Genomic DNA, 18,261 nt, shown 5'->3' on the forward strand with positions numbered 1-18,261 from the left:
GTAAGTCATAAACAAAATTTCTAGTTTTGCGCAGGGCCATGTAGCCTCACCGGGGAGGTATTTCGCTCAGGCTGCCGCTAGATCCCACCCATACAGAGCAACAATTGAATTGTTCTGGGTAAGAACAGACACCAGCACCAGCATTTTTTCTTGCTGGCACACAAAAGTGATCGGATGCCCCAACATTTATTGCATTTTGTGGAAAAAATTGAATCACCCCCTCAGTGAGTGTAGACCCAGAAGCCACCAAGGCTGCTAGATGTGCTGGCCGCTGTATGCAACTGTGGGGTTTACTGCCATGTGAATCCCAGGGATAACAGGCAGGTACAGCTGGTGAAAACTCATTTACACAGTCAAACTCTCCCTCCTCCTAATAAGACACTAAAAGCACCCTTACCTTTCCTTGCCACACACATGCCCCCCTCCACAGTGCCACATCCTCAATTCCCCCCAGTAGTGACACGACCATAATGCCTCCTGTAGTGGCTGGGCAAAGGGGGGACTGAGCTCCTGTGGCTGGGCGGAGGGGAGTGAGGTCATGTCGCGGAGCTCACATGGCCGGGTGGAGGAGGGGGGGGGGGGTTGTCACAGAGCTCCTGCAGGCTGCTTCCACGTGGAAGGGGGACGGAGCTTCAGCAGCGGGGCAGAGGGGGCGGTCACAGATCTCCTGCAGCCGGGCAGAGGCAGGTACGGAGCTGCTGGCAGTATGCAGGACCTCCCTGATAGGTCCCGCAGCCGCCGCATTTGATTTAGAAAAAGGAAACAGCAGCATGCTTGTCCCATACACGGGCAGCGGGGAGAGCGCATTTCCTATACCTGCCTGTGCCTGACAGGCTGGGCGGGGGGGTCGGGGATCACGCTGGCCTGAAAGGAGGGGGAGACGGGTGATCGGGCTGCCGACGACCAGATTCTGCTTTCTCCCTCCCTGCAAAAAATCTGGTCGCCAGGAAGCAGAATCTGGTCGCCGTGGCGACCTGGCGCCCGGTATTTGTCGAGCCCTGTGTTAGGGGCATAGCAGGAGACCAGGGTGACATCTGTGTTTTCGAGCGTGCCCACCAGTATAATGTATCTCCCCTCTGGGTCACAGTGTTGGGAGGTGACTGAGAAGGAGCAGTTAGCAGAAACCAATATAGCCACTCCTGCCTTTTTAAGAGGGCCATTAGCAGTGTAGCACTGGGGATATCTATTATCGAAAAACTTGGGAGGGGCTGATCTTTTGAAGTGTGTTTCCTGGACGGCTACTATTTGGGCTTTCAATTTGTGGAAGGAGGCCAAAGCCACTTTGCGTTTCTGGGGGGAATTCAATCCTTTCACATTTAATGAGAGAATATTAACCATTATTCAGGGACATAAAGTGCTGATTTTTTTCCTTGGATCAGTATATCAATCACATTGGGCATATATATGTTGAGTCGAGGGGTACCAAGAGGGAAGGAGAAACAGGACAATGAAAGGCCTAGGAAGAGGAGGGGGAACAAAAGGACAGCGACTCTAAGAGTCGTAGTAAGGCGCCAAAATAGATACGCCTCACCCATATCTACAGGGGGGTAGTGGCTACCACCCCGCGGTCTCCTAGGTAACAAAAAAAGAAAAATTACATTGAGCACAGGATAAGTAAAACCAAGATGGTGTCTAAACATAACACCATTTCAAATGCTAAAGCAGAACAAATTAGAGATATATTCAGCGTTACATCCCATGGGGCTCTCCCACAAATATAAGAAGGGTAAAACTAGATAAATTCCTCTGCTGGTTTCTGTTAACTCTGTCTTAGAAGCAAAGACTCCCGGGTATATCCCAAAGCGCCCCCTAGAGCAGTTGTCACTTTGCGCATTAATTAAAGGGGCATATATTTGAGTACCAGTGGCCCTTCCGCAGGGCACATCAGGTCCTGCCCATTGGTGACATCGCGCAGAGGCACCCACGAACAGGGAGCCCGCGAGTCAGACAACCAAGCAGTGGAAATCTAAATATAACATCCTACATGTGTGACTCTTATCTAAACACAACATAACTGTATTTTAGGGCTACTCCTTACTTATCAAGTACGATACCCATACAGGGAAGATATAACAGATATAACCATGTAGTATATATGGGAGATAGAACGCATACTGTATAGCATGGATGACAGTCCAGAGAGTTTGGGGGAGGTATGAGTCTCCATGTTGGTGGGTCGCTACTCCGCCTCCGACCAGTCCCGCTGAAGTCGTCGGTCAGGAGAAGCGACCGGGTGGGAACCAGATAGATTCCATTTGTGCAGAAGTTTCATACCTTCATCAACCGAAGAAATGGAGATAGTCGACCCCTCACGCATGATCAAAAGGCGAGTCGGGAAGCCCCAGCGGTAGAGTATATTTGCCTTCCTGAGAGCTGTGGTAACAGGTTGCAGAGATCGCCGTTTGGCGAGAGTCGCCTGAGACAGGTCACCGAACAGCTGATATGATTCCAGTGCCTCCGCAGTGTCAGAAGTGGGTCTGGCGGCCTTCAGTAGCGCTTCTTTGATGTGGAAGAAGTGTACCCTCATAAGGACATCTCTGGGAACGCCATCAGGTGCGTTCCTCGACTTCGGGATTCTATGTATCCGGTCCAGGAGCAGATCAGAGGATGAGGCCGAGGGCAGAAGTTTTTTAAAGATGGTTATCACAAAGTCATGCAGGCTACTGTTAGAGATGTTATCAGGGATGCCCCTCATTTTAAGGTTATTTCTGCGTGACCGATCCTCCATGTCCGCCAGCTTAACCTTTAAGGCTGCAACCTCACCCTCCAGTGCGGCATGTGACTCGACCAACACATTATGAGAGCCAACTACTTCTCCCATTTTAGATTCTAGGGCATCTGTGCGCTCCCCCAGTTCATCTATGGAGCGCTGACACGACTGTAGCGACGTACGGATTTCTGCCGTGACATCGTCCTTAACTTGTGTCAGCAACATTTTTAGCGTGCCTACTGTCAGCGCCTCATCATCCGCTACTTCCATGCGGATTGAGGGTCCCGCCTGGGGGGGCGTAACTGGGGAGGTCACGCTCGGCGGGGTCGAACCTGAGGTTGAGGATTGTGTGCTTCTGGTGGCAGAGGGTTTGGGTGATGGTTTGAAGAAAGGCACCTGCGACACAATTTTGGGTACTTTGCTTCTCCGTGAAGGCATAGTGACAAAAGTGAAATACTGTAAATGACACTGGGATATGACGCACTATAGGCGTGAGGGGTCTGACTGAAATATTATACAAACACTGTTATTTACTGTGGAGTCATCTCACCCCGGCTCATATGATCAGTATAAGCTCTCAGACCGCAGGGTGTGGAGGGGCCTGTTAATGCATAGGGTGTTTGGGCATTGTGATCAGGCAAGTGGGAGTCTCACCACAGCAGGGTTGGTATATATAGGGGCTGGACACACACAGCACGTAGAGTTTCCTCAGGGGGGGGGAGAAAGGCACCCACTATAATATAGGATGCTCCTAAAATGGTTGCTGTCCCTGAGAGGGGCTCACAGCCAGCAGTGTCCCTCACCTGTCCCTCCTTTTGTCCTGGGGATGGAGAGGTGCTGTTTTCCTGTGGGGCAGTCACCCCCTGCCAGACAGGCAGGTTGGGCTTCAGTTCCCCCTCTTCTGGCCGCTGGGCTGTGCAGTCTAGCTGCGTCACTGAGTCCGGCCGGCGGGGGCTCTCAAATTTAGTCCCCGGCTCCTATGGCGTGTAGGCCGCAGCCCGGATGGAGGCCCTACAGGCTCTCCCCGGCGAGCGGCGTCGTCAGCGGGAGTTCTCCGCTATGAAGGGGCTCTCTGCTGCAGCGTGTTGGGGCAGCTCTAACCCGCCAGATGATCGCGGCGGGCGAGCGCCCAAATCGAGGTCCCGGCTCTGACTCGGCGGGTAGGCCGCAACCCGCAGGCGCACTCAAAAGTGCACCCCGGCTCCGCAGCACTTACCCTCCGGCCGCAGGTCAGTTGAGCGCCCTTTAGGGGGCTGGTATAGGGTGCAGAGGTGGGGGATTATGGTGTTTTAGGAGACCCTCTGCAGGAGCTCTCCAAACTCACGTCTTTTCGCCCGTCCCCTCAAAACAAGCTTTTAAGTAGGCTCAAAGGATTATGAAAAAAACTGGTTACAAAATATTGAAAGTTCTACAAGCACACTGCTGTAAGCCACGTCATTCTATTCGTACATAAACTGCGGAAATGTTAGGGGGGGGTAACACACCAGAACGATTAGGGCTCAATTCCATTAATATGTATCCGATTCCGACCGATTGGATGCAGATTGTATGTAGATTGGGCATGTTTAGGTCCAATTCTGATCCGCGTCCCCGCTGTCGTTTGGTCGTTTTACAGATCCTACCTGCTGCAGGTAGGATCTGTAAAAGATCCATTCAACTGGATACAGACTCAGATCGGATTGGGATCAGATTGGATGCAGATCGTTAGCAGATTGTGTGCTCCAACAGATCGTGCGACCATCACACAATCTGCTAACGATCTACTAACAATCAGGATCATTCTGGTGTGTACCAGGCCTAACATTTGAAAATAGAAGATACAAATACATAACACCTCTGCAAAGTGTGGACAAAATTGTAAACAATGACTGTTGCAAATACTGGTTCACACATTATCACAATTTATAACGACCACCAACTTACCAGGAGGTATACTAAAAACATCGAAAATGGCCCTAGTAGAACCAGCACTATATCAGCATTTGTATTTGTTGTACAATGATACACAAAATGTGATGAGCTTATTCGGTTTATAAAGGACATGCGTATCTGATGTCACTTGAAACTCTTTCAGATATAACAAGAATCCCGGGTTTATGCCACGGCTCCACCAAACTACCTGGGACTCTTACATTTCCTGGTCAGCACCCCTGCTATTGGCCACGGGTTTTTCCCAGTACTCTGACCCAGAGCAGACAACCTAGTTTAAGGGTGAATGGTGTGACCTAGGATTTTACTCCTGGGTGGCACTAGAAGTCTCTGATAAACTATTTGAGCTGCATGGGTGGTTGTCTGTGCTCAATGCTGTAGGGAAACAACACAGCTTTCAAGGTACAGAGCAGCTGCTGGAATATGGGTGGGTGGGTGACGCGACGTATGTGTGAGCGCAGCCTGGTAACCCTAGCTTCTACAACGTCATGGCAGACCTGACTTATGTCTGAAAGGGGACAAGCAGGGAATTTTTCTGGTCTCAGGAAAGGTGCTCTCCATCCAGCAAAAACCTGGAGAGAGTGTGTGTGTGTGTATATATATATATATATATATATATATATATATATATATATATATATATATACATACATACATACACATACACTAAACATCGGCACTCACCTTTCCTAGTTTTGGGGTGACAGGTGTGTTGGTAACTGCTCACCTATAAAAGCACAGTCTGCTGGGAGCTTTAGACCAGATAGCATGCCTGGATTCAAACATTGATGTGATAGCTATGTGTATTGTAGCCATATTGAGCGATAGTGCTAGGACCTGCAGAAAGGTGGGGTCCCTTGATGGGGGCTGCAGGCTTAAATGCATTGATCAATTCATGAACCAAATCTCCACTATTTATTATCAGTTAATTTAGTGTGTGCAGAGTCCCTACAATGTCTATATATATATATATATATATATATATATATATATATATATATATATATATATATATATATATATATATATATATATATATATATTATATTATATTATATTATATATATATTGACTTTTTGCTGCTAAAACCAATGGGTGCCGCCTTCTTGGACTGGTCTGTATGAATATATCGGACTTGTGCACCGCGGTAGCTGTGGAATTTTACCCATAAGGAGGGTGCTGGCTAATTGGAAATATATATATATACTGGCATACGCTCGGCACTCCGGACAAACGATGTATATTACCGTGGTGCCTTCACTGGCATTGGTACACACTGAAATCCCTTTTGGCTTGTAGAGGAGCCTTGGAGAAAAAGAGCGGCACTCACGGATTTGTAGATATAGATATTTATATCATAATTGTGCGATACATCATAGTCTCATTCTAGCGACGTTTCAAGGCAGGATGCCTTTTCATCAGGAGAGACCTAAAGTGCTGGTAGTGCTGGTGGGGGATGCCTTTTTATGGCGAATTTGTGCTGTTTGGCGAATTTTTGACAAAAACGGTGAATCACCCTATTCAATGACCACATGGCGAATACATTTGAAGGTTTTTTTCGCCATGATTCACCGAGTAGCAATCGCTATCTTTTTATGGAGAAGTGGAATGTGAACTTTTAAAATAAAGTGTTTTGTTTTTTACATTTGGTGTCTAAAAATCAGGAATTTTATTCTGAGGAGGGGCATGCTATTTTTATTCATGTGCTGTAAGCACATGAATATATATTTAATTTTTTTTTTTTTTTACACAGCAGCCAGTAGGGGGCGCCGGAGCCGAGCCGCTCATTACATATTCATATATACACTGCACTCGATTGTTACGATCGTGTGTAGTGAATATACGCTCCCCTGCTGGCACCCCCGGGGGGCAGCCTGTGCTGCCTGGCACCCGGGGAGCCCACCTGCCCCCCACAAACGTTCAGGGGCAGGCAGAGAGACTACCATCTCTCTGCCTGGCACCGTCCTCAGGCTCCCTGCGGCAATCGCCGCACGAGCTCATATTCGCCTGTCAGGGGCAGCGAGCCCCTGACACGTTGAATACCGGAGCCCGCTGGCTGGAACGTGGCGAATGTGCAGCGAATCCTAAAAAGGATTCGCTGCACCTCGCAGGTATTCACATTGAATACCGCCCAATGATGTATCGCACAATTATGATATAAATATCTATATCTACAAATCCGTGAGTGCCGCTCTTTTTCTCCAAGGCTCCTCTACAAGCCAAAAGGGATTTCAGTGTATATGTATAATATATATATATATATATATATATATATATATATATATATATATATATATATATATAAAATAAGAAACTTCCACTTTGTGTACTAAACCAGTATTAAACATCCCAAACAATCATTATTGTCCCTTTGCTTTCCCCTTGTGGATGAAAGGAACGAAAGGCTGTTTTGATGTGCAGAGACGGCTGCACTGCACTTTCCCAGTGATGTCACTGTGACACAAAGATGGTAAAGTTTTCATTAGTGAGACATTATGTCCATGAATAACATCAACCATAAAAAATGTATTACCTCTACTGCATCTCCTCCATCATCCTGTGTTGGAGGGACATAGAAGCGTATTTCCATCAGAGATACCTCAGAATCATCATTCTGGTGGAATTCCAGCGTTACTTCATTCTTTCCAGTGGTACACTGAGAAACATTACTGAGCGGGAGCTCAAATGCTGGCTGATCTCCCAAATCGAAAGACAGCAACTGTCCTAAAAAGTAAAGCAAGATGAGGCATGTGAACATAAACCAAAAGGTCTAATACAATTACTTAATTTTCAATGAAATAACTATATTAATATTTTATAACCAGTTTCTTATATAGCGTACACCATGGGTCCTCAAACTGCGGCATTCCAGATGTTGTGAAACTACAAATCCCAGCATGCCTTGCCACAGTTTTGGTATAAGGGAGTGTTAAAACTGTGGCAAGGCATGCTGGGATTTGTAGTTTCACAACATCTGGAGGGCCGCAGTTTGAGGACCCATGGCGTACACATTCTGCAGTGCTTTAAAGAGAATATTTGAACATTCACATCAGTCCCTGCCCCATTGGATCTTACAATCTATATTCTCTACCACATGTGCGCACACACAGACATTCTAGGTTTAATTTGTTAGGAGCCAATTTGCCTACCAGAATATTTTTGGATTGTGGGAGGAAACCGGAGTACCCAGAGGAAACCCACGCAAGCATGGGGGGGAATATACAACCTCTGCAGTTAGGGCCATGATGGGAATTGAACCCAGGACCTCAGTGCTGTGAGGCAGTAACGCTAACCATGACACTACTCGTACTGCCCCTAAAAAAGGGTTTATGATATTTGATAGCATTGACATAATTAACTTTCTTATTGGATAAATTTAGAACATTTTTAAAATCTATTGACTGCAAAAAAAAGGCGGCTTGCACACCCACCATGCATGTCGCAATAATAGCCTAACTACACTAGTGTCAATAGATCCCCTAGAGTACCCCTCACGTCCCAGGAGGTAATAGATCCACACCCACCAGTGACCATGTGTGCCACTACAAAGCTCTTCCCCTTACTTTACCTAGGTAAAACACTCCATAAGCTTTCTTTGGGGCATTTCACAAAGGGCATATCCTCAAGAGTACTAAAGAATTTCTATTCCTGCACCATTGAGAGTATCCTGACAAAAGATTGACGATCAGCTGTGAATGAATCGCGCAATGTAAACAAAGGAGGTGAAATCCGGGATTTGGAATTGGGAGGGGACATATTAGATGTTAGGTAACTCTATGTCTGGTATTAGGCTCCCCCGGAATGGGGTATAAATATGTGCACGGAACCTATGCTCCACATGCCTTGAAAAAGAGACCATTGTGGTATAGAAACGCGTTGGCCGTGGAGCAGGAGGGGACATCACACTGGACTACCACCTTGAAGGCTGCAGGGACGCCTGATAAATACCATCTGCCTTTTTTGTCTGCTTGGGTGGACAAATATATTTGGTCAGAGTCAGTTGTTTTGGATCCCCACTGTTGTTATTTTATATGTTGTGAATAAAGCGGTACTATACTATATCCGCTATTCTCATCTTTTATATGCAAATTGGATATGGAATTTCTGGAATATCGGTTGATGTGAGAACCGCTCCCCCCAAAGCCTAAGTGGTCTGCCTTAAAACAGTAGACCTAAAAACACGGTACGGTTTTGCACATCTATCGATATTTACCTGTGTTGAAAGGTTTAAACGATATTACACCATGTCAGTTTTTTCTCTCTCTATATGAATATCGGGATTGGAGGAATTGAGATCAGACGGTGCAAAACCGCTCCCCCCCAAAGCTCAGATTGGTCTGCCTAAACAGTAGACCAACATCCAGGGTACGAGTCCCCTCAATAACCTTTTTCTGGGAACCGTCTGAATATACTGCACTTACTCTTTGATAATACACTATTGTGGTTTTTTCTTTGTTTCTATATTTTGGGTACTCTCCCATCAAGATCCCATTTTAAGATCAGCGCCCAAGGATACTGTTGGTACCCCTTTTTTTCCTGTTTGATCTGTTTGTGTATGTTGGGTGACACATACAATCCAATAGTGACCCAGGGCAGCGATCAAGCGCCAGGTTAATCTAGAAAGCTACATTGTTTCTCTAGGAAATATCACGGCCTGGTTTGGCAACAGCACCAAAAAGGACAGACAAGCTCTCCAGAGGGTTGTGGGATCGGCAGAGCGTACCACCCGTATCGAGCTTCCTGACCTGGACACTATATAGAGCAAGCCATGCTGGACCAAAGCCAGGAAGATAATGAAGGACCTCAGCCATCCAACAATGGACTATTCTCCGTTGCGTTCGAGGAAACGCTACCGCTCATTAAAGGCAAATACAGAGCGAATGAGAAGGGGCTTCTTCCCGCAGGCCATTAGAGCCCTCAACCAGACCTCCTAATACCGGGACTTACTTACATTCTTTCTAGACCTACCTGACACATTCTCTCTACACTCTTCCTCAGCCGATCTACTTATCGTAATGTAGGACAGTTGTATAATAAGCATTTCACTACATTTTGTACTATGTATGATTTGTATGTGACAAAAAATTTTGATTTGGATAATAGCACAGAAAAATAAAGTGCCACAATAGGATAAATATAAAAGGCGGGAAAAAAAAAAAAAAAGGTACACATGGGTGATTAAGAACAGGTTGCGTCAAACAGAAGGCACATGTATGCGCTATATAAGAAACTGATAATAAATAAAAGGTAAACACAAAATGTATTCCAAGAGGACCATATCTGAGGGGGAAAAAAAAAAAGTTAGACACATCTCATTTTAATTCTGTGAACATCTTGAATCTTAATTTGAGGTTATGAACTACAATTTGTTTAGGTAGTTGTAACATTGGGCATGATTCAGAGTTAATAGTTATTGCGGAATTTTGCAATCAATTCGATTATCGAATGATCGAGCATGCACAAGCCAAAATAGCAACACAAATAGAGAGAATATCGATTCGTAATCCACTGTGAAATGGGCTGACAGGAAGCTGACGTATGGGGGGGGGGGGGGGGGGGGGGTTTCAGGGAGTGTCTGCAGGCGTTTTGAGGGTGGGCCTGTGACGTCAGCTTTGGACTCAACCAGTGAGAAAAACCATCATGGTTCGTGTACGGATATGCGTACATTTTTGATAACATTTTGGTCAATATGCATGGGGCAAGTTTTCTCTCTGTCTGGGCAGCGACTATACACTCGCAGTCATCTGTAAATGTGCAGAAGAGCTTTCATGACTGAACCAGGCCCTATGGCAGAGCACTGACAAGTATTGCTAACAATGCATTTATGCAATATCAGCTGATTGGTTTCAATTAGTGGACAACTTCTGGTCTCATTTAAACACTAACTATTGGTCTGTTAGGCATGGAAAATTATACAGCATGTCCCACGTGATACTTTGCAACTGGATATAAAACAGACCAAATATCTGACACCAATTTTTATTTATTTGACAGTACAGGGCCACCTTGACTAATGCCTACTATGAACTGGTAAGCTAAGCAGAAGAGCGATATTACAGACTAGCATCAGCTCCTGAAGAAGACATAGTTACATGTTAAAACGCATTGAGCCGTTTTTGAGCACACCTTTAGTTCCAGACTGCCCCATCTCACCAATCCGGACCAGTTTAATACCTAAACAAGAGGACCACCAAAGTCTCTGTTTTCTTCAAGTAGTCGCAAAGGAAGGTATAATTACCAACAGTGATTGCATACTTTCGTAAGCCATCTGCATTTAAGTAAATAGGATCCTCTACTGGACAATCACCTTTCCATCCTTGCACTTGGACTAAAAAACACCATCCAATATTGTGCTACAAAAGAGACACTACCAGTCTGGTAACTATTGCTCTAATTTATTGTGATACATTACAATACCCAAAGGTCATAATTTATTGGAGTAATAACTATTTCCTGAGAATTCTCAATATTTTATTGATCCCACGTGTTTTTTATGTTCATTTATGTCATTTGTGCATAATTGTATTTATAATTCATTTTTTATTATGCATTACATTATTGCAACTTGTTATCAGTAAAAACCGAAGCGCTGTATATATTATTTTTCTTGTTCATATATCAGGAGGGGATGGGTTTACACAGAGACAACACCTACTTCCAGAGATGGTATCTATACCAGGAATATTCCACATCCTGCAAATTGTATCATATGAGAAGGCTGCCTAGTGATATTTCTATTTAATGCTTTTTTTCTGACTAGGGAATATGCGTATATATGACTACAATCTGTTCTCCAAAAAGGAGTCTCATGGGAATAGCAGAGGAATTGATCCATGTGAAATATGAAAGTCTTGAGATTGCCATTACTCAGTTGCAAGACTAATAGCATGTTAAAGGAAATATTTTTGCCCTAACACTAAAGAAACTGAAAAAAAAAAAATCAACTATGCTGCCAATGTATAAAATGAAAAACAGGAAATTTGAAAAGATCTTAAAAACAAGCATTGGTTAGACCACATCTAAAATATGGAGTACAATTCTGGGCCCCCGCACTATAAAAATGACATAATAGAACTGGAACAAATCCAAAGAAGAGCGACATAGCTAATACAAGGGAATGGAGAATGATGCTGCTTTCCCACTGCAGACCCGTTTTAAGTTACAGGTAATCTTAAACGGTATTAAGCATTCCCACTGCAGCAGATTACAGTTTTAAATGCCATTTAAGTACCATTCCCATTGCAGGTAAAACGTTTTAGCTCTTCAAAACGTTTTTACAGCACAAATGAGTGCCTGTGACTTTAATGGGCTTTTCAGGGTTGTGGGGAGTGTCACAACACAGGCAACAACCAATCGCTTGAATTGTAGCCTGTTTACATTAAGAATACCGTTTAAGATGCATTCCCATTGCCTCTTAAACGGTAGATTACCGTTTAAAACACTGCTTTGAAAACGGGTTGAAATACCGTTTAACTTTAAACGGTATTTCAACTCTGGCGCTTTCCCACTGCAGCCTTAAACGGTATTTTGCCCTCAAAAATCGGCAATATACCGTTTTAAGGCTGCAGTGGGAAAGGGGCATCAGCTATGAAGACAGATTGAACAATTTGGGATTGTTTATGCTAGATAAGACACGTTTAAGTGGGACATACTTAACATGTACAAATATATCAGGGGCCAATAAAAGGAACTGTCAGTTGCCCTTTTTACTGTAATAAAGGACTCTAGGACACGAGGACGTGAGTTTAGATTAAAGGAAAGAAGATTTTGTTCCCTTAGAAGAATTTTTTTTTTACAGTAAGGGCAGCCAAACTATGGAACTCTCTTCCTGGTGAGGTGGTGTCAGCAGAAACAATATGTTTAAAATAAGGTTGGACAAATATCTATTGGTTAAAAATATCCAAGGGTACAAGCAATAATCATAATCTGTCCTTAAATATATTAATATACACTACGTATAACAAGGGATGAAGCTAATAGATCATACTCGCCAACACCAAGGTTGAACTAGATGGACGCAAATCTTTATTCAGGTTTAACTACTATGTAACTATATGCAAGACATACTTTCCATTATCATCGTTGGTGGTAAAATATAAAAACATGACTTCGGAAACTGGAGAACTGTTACAGCCCGTCTTATTAGGCAGGTAATCTGGGATGTAGGTGTCAGTGTATGTAATGTTCATTCTAGCACTCGCCAACTTTGAAACCCCATGCAGTTCCTCTTCCCTTCCTGGGGTGTTGCTGTCTGCTGTAGTGCTTTTAGCACAGTGTGGTCTGTATATCAGCACAGATATGCAAACAAGACCTATGCTAGAAACACCACAGCAGGCAGAGGCACTCCAGGCAGGGAAGAGGAACTGCATGGGTTTTCAAAGATGGCGGGTGCTAGAATGAACACTAGTGTATGTATAATATATTGCAAAAGGGTTTTTTTTTTAGTGTAGCGCTCCGCTCCTTGGGTGTGGGGTGTGCGGCTGATCCCGATTAGAAAGGATGTGCAATGGGTTGGTTTAAAACAATTTTACTTCAAATGGTGCAGTCACATAAACAATTAATTTCAAATGAAACATTTGCTGTTGCAATTATTACAGTCAATTGATATACATGCTGTTACAATTAATGCAGTCAAACAATAACACAATGGGCCGTATTCAATGAAGCTGATTCGCCAGGTTTTTATGGCGATTTTGTGCTGTAAGGCGAATTTTTGACAAAAACGGTGAATCACCCTATTCAATGACCAGATGGCGAATACATTTTAAGGTTTTTTTCGCCATGATTCACCGAGTAGCAATCGCTATCTTTTTATGGTGAAGTGGAATGTGAACTTTTAAAATAAAGTGTTTTGTCTTTTACATTTGGTGTCCTATTGTTATTCATGTGCTGTAAGCACATGAATATATATTAAATTTAAAAAGTATATATATATATATATATATATATATATATATATATATATATATATATATATATATATATATATATATATATATATACACACTTTTTCTTTTTTTTTTACACAGCAGCCAGCCGGAGCCGCTCATTAGATATTCATATATTCACTGCACCCGATCGTTACATATGCACGATCGAGTGTAGTGAATATACCCGGTCCCCTGCTGGCACTCCCGGGGGGCAGCCTGTGCTGCCTGGCACCCGGGGAGCCCACTTCCCCCCCACAAACTTACTGGGGCAGGCAGGGAGACTTCCATCTCTGCCTGCCATTGTCCTCAGGCTCCCTGCGGCGTTCGCCACAGGAGCTCATATTCGCCGGTCAGGGGCAGCGAGCCCCTGACTCGTTGAATACCGGAGCCGGCGAGGCTCCGGAACGTGGCGAATGTGCAGCGAATCCTAAACAGGATTCGATGCACCTCGCCGGTATTCACATTGAATACCGCCCAATGAGTGTTGCGGGAGTGGGGGGGGGGGAATATGGGGGTTCGAGGGTTTTCCCTCTGATGCGGATGGGTTCAGGGGGGGGGGTTGTCACAGTTCAGTTCTGGTGTTCCCACGGCTGCGGCGTCCCTTAGGCCGACTGTGCTGGTGCCCTGCTGCCGAAGGCTGCCCGTCAGGTGTTTTAGGCTTGGAGGGTGGTGGGGAGTTCTGTCTCCTTGGCGTGAGCGGTGTCCTGGGTTGCTTGGGTAGGGGGGCTGTGGTGGTGGGTCTGGGCGCTCCTTGTGTTCCCTATCCAGCCGGCAGCCAAGGTGTCCAGTGCTAGACCGTATCCCCCGGCCTTCTGTCGCTGTGGGTAGTGGGACGTGGAGCGTCTGACAGGGGCCGTTGGCAGGGGGAGCTTTTGAACACTCCTTCCCGCCCCGGTGCCTTGCCTACGGATCCACCAACTCACCTGCTCCCGTTCCCTGCGTCGCTTGCTGTTGTCCGTCCTGTTGCGCCGGCTGTATGGTCTCTTGTGCCGCGGCCTTCTTGGTGACGTCACCGCTCCGTGGCCGGCTCTGTCCTTCGTGCGGCAGTCGTCTCCCTGGTTCCTCCGCTTAGTTCTTACTCGCTTGGGTATGGGTTGTGTGGATTGCTGTAGCTTTCCAACGCGCTTCGGCCTTGTGCTGGCCTTCTTCTAGGGAGTTTGCAGTGTGTTCCCTTCCACTCCTATTTGTAGGCAGTGGGCGGGTTTTTGGGCGGGCTGCGTGTTGATTGGTGATGTTGCTGCGTGCCGATTGGTGGTCTGGTTTCCTTTCAAGTTAGGTTGTGGCTGCATGCTGGTAGGTGATACGCTGGGTGCTGAAGTGTTCTTCCTTCAGGTTAGGTTGAGGTTTTTCTGCTTGCTGTTGTGTTCAGTCTCTATGTCGCCATGGTTACGCTGGTTCAATGTCGATCTTTTTCAGTGATCCTCTGTTATGGGTATATGGCTGTTGCACTGTCATTCCTTTCTGTGATGTTCTATATAGGGACAATTGCAGATGTTGACCGATTTGATGTGTTGACATCTAATGAGATGTTGACCTTTGTGATGATTCAGTACACAGTTGCAGGTGTTAGCAGTTTCGATGTGTTGACATATTTTGAGTGCATAGTTGCAGATGTCGATAGAATTGATGCGTTGACATACGATGAGATGTTGACCTTTTTAGTGCTTCAGTGCACAATAGTTGGTGTTGACAGTTTTGATGTGTTGACAAGTATTAGTTGCATATTTGCAGATGTCGACAGATTTGATGTGTTGACATTCGATGAGAGGTTAACCTTTTTGATATTGTAGTGCATACCTGCAGGTGTTGACAGTTTTGTTAAGTTGGCCTGCAATTGGATGTTGGTAGTTGTGGTATTTAGGTACGTTTTGTTGACAGTCTTGATACAATGGTATGTCGATGTGTTGACATACAAAGGTATGTTTCCAATGGTTGATTCTTGTTTGTTGATTGGGTGGGGGTGGATTCTTTGTTCAGTTGGGAGGGGGGGGGGGGGGTTTCGGGGGTTTGTAGGGTGGGATTTTTTATTATTTTGTTTATTGGTTCAAAGATCACGGATGTGGTAGGTGTTGCGGATCATGTTGCTTACTTCTTTTTCCCGACTATGGATTTTATTTCATTGTCCAGATTTAGTCCTCGAGGACTAAATCTGGACAATGAAATAAAATCCATAGTCGGGAAAAAGTAGTAAGCAACATGATCCGCAACAACTACCACATCTGTGATCTTTGAACCAATAAACAAAATCCCACCCTACAAACCCCCGAACCCCCCCCCCCCCCCTCCCAACTGAACAAAGAATCCACCCCCACCCAATCAACAAACAAGAATCAACCATTGGAAACATACCATTGTATGTCAACACATCGACATACCATTGTATCAAGACTGTCAACAAAACGTACCTAAATACCACAACTACCAACATCCAATTGCAGGCCAACTTATCAAAACTGTCAACACCTGCAGTTATGCACTACAATATCAAAAAGGTTAACATCTCATTGCATGTCAACACATCGAATCTGTCGACATCTGCAACTATGCAACTAAAACTTGTCAAAACTGTCAACACCAACTATTGTGCACTGAAGCACTAAAAAGGTCAACATCTCATCGTATGTCAACGCATCAATTCTATCGACATCTGCAACTATGCACTCAAAATATGTCAACACATCGAAACTGCTAACACCTGCAACTGTGTACTGAATCATCACAAAGGTCAACATCTCATTAGATGTCAACACATCAAATCGGTCAACATCTGCAATTGTCCCTATAATAGAACATCACAGAAAGGAATGACAGTGCACCAGCCATATACCCATAACAGAGGATCACTGAAAAAGATCGACATTGAACCAGCATAACCATGGCGACAGAGACTGAACACAACAGCAAGCAGAAAAACCTCAACCTAACCTGAAGGAAGAACACTTCAGCACCCAGCGTATCACCTACCAGCATGCAGCCACAACCTAACTTGAAAGGAAACCAGACCACCAATCGGCACGCAGCAACATCACCAATCAGCACGCAGCCCGCCCAAGAACCCGCCCACTGCCTACAAATAGAAGTGGAAGGGAACACACTGCAAACTCCCTAGAAGAAGGCCAGCACAAGGCCGAAACGCGTTGGAAAGCTACAGCAATCCACACAACCCATACCCAAGCGAGTAAGAACTAAGCGGAGGAACCAGGGAGACGACTGCCGCACGAAGGACAGAGCCTGGCACGGAGCGGTGACGTCACCAAGAAGGCCGCGGCACAAGAGACCATACAGCCGGCGCAACAGGACGGACAACAGCAAGTGACGCAGGGAACGGGAGCAGGTGAGTTGGTGGATCCGTAGGCAAGGCACCTGGACGGGAAGGAGTGTTCAAAAGCTCCCCCTGCCAATGGCCCCTGTCAGACGCTCCACGTCCCACTACCCACAGCGACAGACGGCCGGGGGATACGGTCTAGCACCGGACACCTTGGCTGCCGGCTGGATAGGGAACACAAGGAGCGCCCAGACCCACCACCACAGCCCCCCTACCCAAGCGACCCAGGACACCGCTCACACCAAGGAGGCAGAACTCCCCACCACCCTCCAAGCCTAAAACACCTGACGGGCAGCCTTCGGCAGCAGGGCACCAGCACAGTCGGCCTAAGGAACGGCACAGCGGGACGCCGCAGCCGTGGGAACACCAGAACTGAACTGTGACCCCCCCCCCCTGAACCCATCCGCATCAGAGGGAAAACCCTCGAACCCCCATATTTCCCCCACTCCCGCAACACTCATTGTGTTATTGTTTGACTGCATTAATTGTAACAGCATGTATATCAATTGACTGTAATAACTGCAACAGCAAATGTTTCATTTGAAATTGTTTATGTGACTGCACCATTTGAAGTAAAATTGTTTTGGTACTTATGTAATATCTGGGCTCCCATTTTTCTTATGAGACCGCGTCCCCTCGCGGGGCTCGCTGCGCTCGCCACGCTTTGGGCACGGTGGCTCGCTGCGCTCGCCACACTATATAAAATCAACTCCATGCGTAGTTGGATAGTAGGGGTATGAAAAAATGGGGTGCATTTAACATGGGAGCCCAGATAATACATAAGTACCATTGTTTTAAACCAACCCATTGCACATCCTTTCTAATCGGGATCAGCCGCACACCCCACACCCAAGGAGCGGAGCGCTACACTAAAAAACCCCACCTTTTGCAATTCATTAACCAACCCGGAACGGTCAACCGGGCAGTGAAGCAGCGAGCACCGCACAAGAGAGGGCAGTGCGCAGACTACCAAAAACCTCAAACTATGTATAATATATGTTACAAAGTTCTATGTAACAATAATAATACAATAAATGTATAACCACCTAGCTTAAAATTAAGGTTCTATCTACTTGAAATTTTTTTATCCCATTCATATCCCCTGTAACAATTTAACTGGTGGGTGCCAGACAGGGTCCCGAAAGTCATTTACCCGACGTTGGGATCCCGACTGTCAAAACACAGACAGCCAGATGAGGACGGCCACCGGCTATTCTCCCTCGTGGGGGTCCACGACCCCCATAGAGGGAGAATGGAATAGATGGGGAGCTTGTCCGCAAGGGGCTTTGTTGAGCTCACCATGCTGCCTGAATCCGGCCAATTGGGATCACGACGTTGGGCTAATGACTGTCGGGATCCCAACTGTC

At 45.6% G+C, this 18,261-nt stretch overlaps 1 protein-coding gene across 1 annotated transcript in view; it reads right to left on the reverse strand.

The window, feature by feature from the left end:
* Positions 1 to 18,261, reverse strand: part of SSRP1 (structure specific recognition protein 1) — a 58,997-nt gene that overhangs the window by 32,807 nt on the left and 7,929 nt on the right. The window contains exon 4 of the mRNA XM_083146108.1: positions 7,173 to 7,363. Coding sequence (XP_083002234.1) covers positions 7,173 to 7,363 — 191 coding nt within the window. The remainder of the gene's footprint in view (positions 1 to 7,172; positions 7,364 to 18,261) is intronic.

The sequence above is a fragment of the Crinia signifera genome, chromosome 6 (genome assembly GCF_055691185.1).
Source record: "Crinia signifera chromosome 6, ASM5569118v1, whole genome shotgun sequence".
Classification (NCBI taxonomy): domain Eukaryota; kingdom Metazoa; phylum Chordata; class Amphibia; order Anura; family Myobatrachidae; genus Crinia; species Crinia signifera.